This window comes from Ammodytes marinus (assembly GCF_949987685.1).
Source record: "Ammodytes marinus genome assembly, chromosome: 2".
Taxonomy (NCBI): domain Eukaryota; kingdom Metazoa; phylum Chordata; class Actinopteri; order Uranoscopiformes; family Ammodytidae; genus Ammodytes; species Ammodytes marinus.
This window is the reverse complement of record NC_137231.1, coordinates 32,998,150-33,005,649: the sequence shown is the minus strand read 5'-3', so window position 1 is coordinate 33,005,649 and position 7,500 is coordinate 32,998,150. Positions and strand designations below refer to the sequence as shown.

At 39.5% G+C, this 7,500-nt stretch overlaps 1 protein-coding gene across 1 annotated transcript in view; it reads right to left on the bottom strand.

The window, feature by feature from the left end:
* The window catches only part of gle1 (GLE1 RNA export mediator), a 19,472-nt gene that overhangs the window by 4,849 nt on the left and 7,123 nt on the right, over positions 1-7,500 (bottom strand). Inside the window, exons 8-14 of the mRNA XM_080036938.1 lie at positions 6,966-7,106; positions 6,122-6,344; positions 4,693-4,805; positions 4,018-4,230; positions 1,956-2,146; positions 849-978; positions 223-327 (exon numbers count right to left, since the gene is read on the bottom strand). Of these exons, the coding sequence (XP_079893064.1) occupies positions 223-327; positions 849-978; positions 1,956-2,146; positions 4,018-4,230; positions 4,693-4,805; positions 6,122-6,344; positions 6,966-7,106 (1,116 nt within the window). The remainder of the gene's footprint in view (positions 1-222; positions 328-848; positions 979-1,955; positions 2,147-4,017; positions 4,231-4,692; positions 4,806-6,121; positions 6,345-6,965; positions 7,107-7,500) is intronic.

Below are 7,500 nucleotides of genomic sequence, written 5' to 3'. Positions count from 1 at the left end.
TGAGTGAGTGAGTGAGTGAGTGTGTGTGTGAGTGAGAGAGTGAGTGAGTGAGTGAGTGAGTGAGAGTGAGTGAGTGAGTGAGAGTGAGTGAGTGAGTGAGTGAGAGAGAGAGTGAGTGAGTGAGTGAGAGAGTGAGTGAGTGAGTGAGTGTGTGTTTGTGTGAGAGAGTGAGAGTGAGTGAGTGAGTGAGTGAGTGAGTGAGTGAGTGTGTGTGTATCTCACCTCCAGAAAGTCAAACAGTAGAGTAGCGGTGATGTCGGCCAGAGGTTCCATGTTCAGCATCTGAGCCAACCAGCGCCAGCCGTGGTTCAGACCATGAGGGGCAGACTGCAACACACACACACACACACACACACACACACACACACACACACACACACACACACACACACACACACACACACACACACACACACACACACACACACACACACACACACACACACACACACACACACACACACAGTTATTATGACATTCACACAGGTAAGATTATGATATATAGTAGTGACTGATTTTTAAAATCATTGAACAACATTTTTTCAAGAACATAAATGACACCTAAGTCAATACACAAGAAACTAAAAAAAATTACAATTACTAATACACGCACATACTTCTCTCATTGTGAGGACACTCATGACGTAATGCATTCCCTAGCCCCTTACTCTAACCCTAACCATCAACACTAAATGCCTAACCCCAACCCTTACACTAACCCTAACATAAACCTAATTCATACCTGAACCTTAAAACCTAGTGTTAACCCTCAAACAGCCATTTAAAGGCCTGTCCCAAAGTGAGAAGTCATAAGGTCTAAAACACACACACACACACAGAGTATTTACCCCCTGTTTGGGTCCGTAGGGCCACCGTAGCTGGATGACAGCAGCGTAGAGGCGGATCATCCCAGACATTCTCTTCAGGAAACTGTCCTGCCCCTCCACCCCAGAGTCGTCCACTCGGTAACCAAGGATCCTGAGGCAAAGAGGGGACAACACAACACACTTAATATTATGTACAACTTTCATAAACAATCCTTGTACGATTCATTTTTGGAACATTCAAATTAGAATCATAACCAAAGCAGAAAGACATTTTTTTTTTTCTGTTTTAAAACCAAAGCAGAAAAAAATCTATTTTTTGTGTTGTATTTTTGTGATTTTTATATATGAGACTAAAAGGCAAGGAATCCAACTGTGGTTTTAATATATTATATATATAATTATAAATTGGACAGACATTCACAACCAACTTCTAGGTCGATACAATATTGTAAAATTATTTGTAGTTTACATACAACCAATGTTTTTGCAATTTATACATTTTCCGTTTTGGTTTTGGAATGGATTAAATCATACTGAACATGGATTATAAAAGAGTGACTGATACGTAGCACCACATCCCCATCTTCCCTTACCTCTGATAGTCCTCCACAGCTGTGCCCTCCTTCATGGGCGGGTAGTGTGGTACAGCGTAGGGACATTTCTTATGGAGGTGAGCCAGGAAGAACTCTCTCCCATATATATATTTTTAATTAACAAAATGAAAAATCTATTTTTTTGTTTTGTTTATTTGATATTGGCGGAAAAGTTTACCCTTCTTTTTATTTTTTTATTTAAATTTTTTTAAATATATATTTTATTATAATTTTTTGTTTTATTTAAAAAAAAGACAATAAAAGTATTGAGGAAAAAAGAAAAAAAGAAAAAGAATGACATCTATCACCACATTTCTTCTCACAAACTTCCCTTACCTTTTGAAGCATTTTATTATTTTTTCAGATTTAGCTTGAACTATGTTAAACTGCATAGTCCCTATCAAAAAAAATAAATAATAATAATAATAATAATAATAATAATAATAATAATAATAATAATAATAATAATAATAATAATAATAATAATAATAATAATAATAATAATAATAATAGTGATTTTGATAGCACCACCTACCTCTGATAGTCCTCCACAGCTGTGCCCTCCTTCATGGGCGGGTAGTGTGGAACAGCGTAGGGACATTTCTTATGGAGGTGAGCCAGGAAGAAGTCTCCTACTCTGGGGTGAAGCTCCCAGACGCCCGAGGCCACAACCGCGATGGGGAAGGCTGCCTCATGGTGAGACGCCACCTCCTCCTCTCCTTGTTTCTACAGGGGGGGGAGGGGGGGGATGGACATTAGAATAACATTGTTTTGATGTCATTTAACAGCAAAACACAAATATATGATATACAAATATTTCAATCAACATAAAACATGGGAAAAGCAGAAAATACTTTATTTAAAAATTTGGAACCAGATAATAGTTTTACATAAGGGAACATGTACATTAAACATAACATAGTTTTGTCATGGTTTTTGGTTATTTGTACAGTACACATTGTTCGACTATTTCAACTGCTACGAATTATGTGTGAGCTGTTTATCTTCCATTCTGAAACCAGACACATCATTAAAAAGTAAAAAGAGTCAGTGATACTGTAGAACGCTGGTTTTCAGTTTTTGGTCAAAATACTTACTGTACATTTTACTGTACAATTAATTTAAAATACCATAAGTAAAAGTATACAACCACACTTGAATTTTGGGTTTTATTTCCTAGCAGATTTTGTAGAAAGTAATTATAATATCCATAAGTACATTTAATTTAGTGCATATTTTTTTGAATTATTTTTTTTTCCCTTAGAAAGGGTCTCATATATGTCCATATCTCTGCATATTTTGGACCAAGGCCTAGTGCCGCCATCTTGAAAGTGTCATAGTTGGAATGTCATCAGGTGCATTGTTTAAAATGTAGAATTGTTCTTGTCCTTGAAGGCCACTGTAACTTATTATTATTATTCAAAAGGGGTGGGGTTACCCAGGGAGCGTTGCATTCTAGAACTTTGTAGAACTTACTTGATGATGTCATATTACACACTGCACCTTTCAAGTTTAAAAAGTTCCTGGACTGGATAAATAAATAAAAAATAAATAAGCAAGTATAAAACGTTCCAGTAGTACTCACCACAAACTAATAATAATCTAAGTGTATACTAGTGTAGTACTCACCACAAAATAATAATAATCTAAGTGTATACTAGTGTAGTACTCACCACAAAATAATAATAATCTAAGTGTATACTAGTGTAGTACTCACCACAAACTAATAATAATCTAAGTGTATACTAGTGTAGTACTCACCACAAACTAATAATAATCTAAGTGTATACTAATGTAGTGCTCACCACAAACTAATAATAATCTAAGTGTATACTAGTGTAGTACTCACCACAAACTAATAATAATCTAAGTGTATACTAGTGTAGTGCTCACCACAAACTAATAATAATCTAAGTGTATACTAGTGTAGTACTCACCACAAACTAATAATAATCTAAGTGTATACTAGTGTAGTGCTCACCACAAACTAATAATAATCTAAGTGTATACTAGTGTAGTACTCACCACAAACTAATAATAATCTAAGTGTATACTAGTGTAGTGCTCACCACAAACTAATAATAATCTAAGTGTATACTAGTGTAGTACTCACCACAAACTAATAAGAATCTAAGTGTATACTAGTGTAGTACTCACCACAAACTAATAAGAATCTAAGTGTATACTAGTGTAGTACTCACCACAAACTAATAATAATCTAAGTGTATACTAGTGTAGTACTCACCACAAACTAATAATAATCTAAGTGTATACTAGTGTAGTACTCACCACAAACTAATAATAATCTAAGTGTATACTAGTGTAGTACTCACCACAAACTAATAATAATCTAAGTGTATACTAGTGTAGTACTCACCACAAACTAATAATAATCTAAGTGTATACTAGTGTAGTACTCACCACAAACTAATAATAATCTAAGTGTATACTAGTGTAGTACTCACCACAAACTAATAATAATCTAAGTGTATACTAGTGTAGTACTCACCACAAACTAATAATAATCTAAGTGTATACTAGTATAGTACTCACCACAAACTAATAATAATCTAAGTGTATACTAGTGTAGTACTCACCACAAACTTCTCAGCCAGCTTGTATGAGACAAAGTCGAGTGCTTGTGGATGTTGTGAGGTGGAGACGGACCTTCCCCCCGACACCACCGAGCGGCCACTCAGCAGCTTGTCTATCTTATCAAAGATCTCCCGCAGCTGAGAGCCAGAGTTACTGGAAATCTGACTGACTGGGATGGAGGACGCTTTCTGCAGCTCCAGCTTCAACTTCTTGGTCTAAATAGAAATGAAAAACATATTTACAGAGTTCTTTTACAAGTAACATGTTAAATTTAATATAAACTGCCTAGAAAAAAACTGCTCCAACGTTTTGCTGCTCGTTGCGATTGCTACGGACAGTGATTTCGATTACGTCTCTAAGTGCTTTAAAAAAAACAAAGTGTACAACTTTGATATTTATATAATCTATGCTTGTTTTCTTTGTTTGAATTTGCAATATGTACACATGGGATTATTGTGTGAAAGCTTGTTATCATGTTTTGTATGGTGTATTTTCATGTCATTTGAACTCGGAGACATCTGTTCCTTGTGGGTGTTTTTGTTGTGTTTTAAAACAAAAAAAAAAAAAGGTATTTTTTTGACCCCTATGAAAAAAAAAAAAGTTTGTCACAAAGTTGTAGTTGGTTTGGTTTGTCCTAGCTCGTTCATAAACCTTCACACAGAGCATCTTAATCTGACCTGTGCGTCTTTGGGAGTGTTGAGTTGTTCGAAGGACGCGGCACAGCGAGCGGCCGAGTCCTGCAGCTCTCTGTACCATCTCAGAGTGCCGTCCTCTGCACTGTTCTGGAGCCCTGAGGGGAGAACCATAGACAGTATATAAAGGGGAGAACCATAGATAGTATATAAATGGGAGAACAGACACACCAGACTAATGTTACATGGAGCGTAGCATATTTTTTTTACTTCTTGTTTTCATTTCGAAGACTGAAGAAAATCAAAGAAATATAGGACCAATTCTAAAAAGGTATTAAATAAAAAATCTTCCTCTGCACTGTTCTGGAGTCCTCGGGGGAAACAACACACCAGATGTTACAGGGAAAACAGTCATGGTGTGGGGTACTGTACGCCTGCATTACACACCAGTATGTCCAGATGTAATAACTCTAGTGAAGGCAGTCCTTCAAATATATACATTCTTGTTGCCATGTGCTATATACAATATTAGCAGTTGGTCAAGAGGCTACATGTGGGGGCGCCCTTAGCTCAGTTGGTAGGGCGTCCCCCCCCCCATGGGCCTCGGCCAGCAGCGGACCCGGGTTCGATTCCAGCCCGCGGTCGTTCTCTGCATGTCACTCCCCTCTCTGCCCCATTTCAACTCTGTCTCTACACTATCAATAAAGCATAAAAATGAAAAAAAAAATTAAATCTTAAAAAAAAAAGAGGCTACACGTGATGTAGTTCAGACCAAAGATTCGCTGGCCTGGACGTTCTGAAACCGGACCTTGCGATTTGACATGTAAAATCGTTGGCGTCTGCGTGCGACGGTTTGCAACGCACTTCAACGAGCAGTTCACACCGCTGAGACTTCTCCCCCCGCAACGTTCATAAACTCTAATTGATTGATCGTCTTTATTTCGAACATGCACGCAATAAAATAAAAAAAAATAAAGTTAAAAAAGCAAAAAAATAAAATAAACACTTTCCACATGCTTGATAGGGGGTCGGAGGAAGTAAAACAACTTATCTAGTTCTACCCCTTAAAGGTGCAGTGTGTAATATGACATCATCAAGAAAGTTCTACAAAGTTCTAGAATGCAACGCTCCCTGGGTAACCCCAACCCTTTTGAATAATAACAGAAGCTACAGTGGCCTTCAAGGACAAGAACAATTCTAAATTTTAAACAATGCACCTGATGACATTCCAACTATGACATTTTCAAGATGGCGGCACTAGGCCTTGGTCCAAAATATGCAGAAATATGGACATATATGAGACCCTTTCTAAGGGGAAAAAAATAATTAAAAAAATGTTTTTCAGCTATTATGCACTAAATTAAATGTACTTATGGATATTATAATTACTTTCTACAAAATCTGCTAGGAAATAAAACCCAAAATTCTACACACTGCAGCTTTAACAAGTCGGTGAACATCTCAATTCTCCCACCTTTCTTTTTGGCCTTCTCTCTTGCCGTCTCCGCAGCCTTCTTCCTGTCTGCTTCCTGTTTGGCCTGTAGCTCCGCCTCCTGCCGTCGCTCCACTTCCTGTTCCTGGTTCTTCTTCTGTTGTTTAATCTCCGCGGCTTCTTCCTGCATGAGGCGGATCAGCGCGCGCATCTCGTGTAGCGCGCGCTCGGCTACCGTCATGTCGTCTACGCTCGGAAACTCGCCCTGAGTGAGAGAGAGAGGGAGGGAGGGGGAGGGAGGGAGGGAGGGAGGGAGGGGGGGAGGAGGAGGGAGGGAGGGAGGGGGAGAGAGGGAGAGAGAGGGAGGGGGAGAGAGGGAGGGAGGGGGAGAGAGAGACAGAGAGAGAGACAGAGAGAGGGAGAGAGAGAGAGGGAGGGGGAGGGAGGGGGGAGAGAGAGAGAGAGAGGGAGGGGGAGGGAGGGAGGGAGGGGGAGAGAGAGCGAGAGAGACAGACAGAGAGAGAGACAGAGACAGAGATAGAGACAGAGAGAGAGAGACAGACAGAGAGACAGACAGACAGACAGACACCGAATCACAAAGACACAGACACACACACACACTTGTTAGTTGTTTATTCAGTTTTGTCTTTTGTTTGTGTGTTCACTAACTTTGTCAGTTGTGTGTTTGTGTTCTTTAAACCCCCCCCCGCCCCCCAAAAAAAAATAAAACATTAATTTTGCAATAAATAATAATAAAACCAACTTTATTATTCAAATAAAGACGTACTCTAACTCTTATTTAGAGTACGCCATGCTGTTTATTTTATTTTGTTTTGTTTCTGTGTTCGCGTTATCCTTCAAAATAAAAGCATAATCAAAGCCCTACCTCTGCCGTCTTCCTCACCACCTCTGACACGGTGGAGCAGAGCTGGTTGCCGCGGGCGCTGAGTGATGTCATGCTGCTGGCGGGCAGATCTGCTCTGTGATTGGTCGGATCCAACAGCAGGTTCAGCTGAAGAATCTCCTCCTGGAATTACAGTTGGGGAGGTGTTAAAGGTATTAGACAGAGAGCGAGCGAGCGAGCGAGCGAGAGAGAGAGAGAGAGAGAGAGAGAGAGAGAGAGAGAGAGAGAGAGAGAGAGAGAGAGAGAAAAGAGACAGACAGACAGACAGACACAAAGAGAGAGAGAGAGAGAGAGAGAGAGAGAGAGAGAGACAGACAGACACACACACAGAGACACACAGAGAGAGACACAGACACACACACACACACACACAGGGACACAGACACAGAGACACACACAGACAGACAGACAAAACACTCCTCCTGGAATTAGACAGACAGACAGACACACACAGAGACACACAGAGACACACACACACACACAGACAGACACACAGAGAGAGAGAGAGACACACACA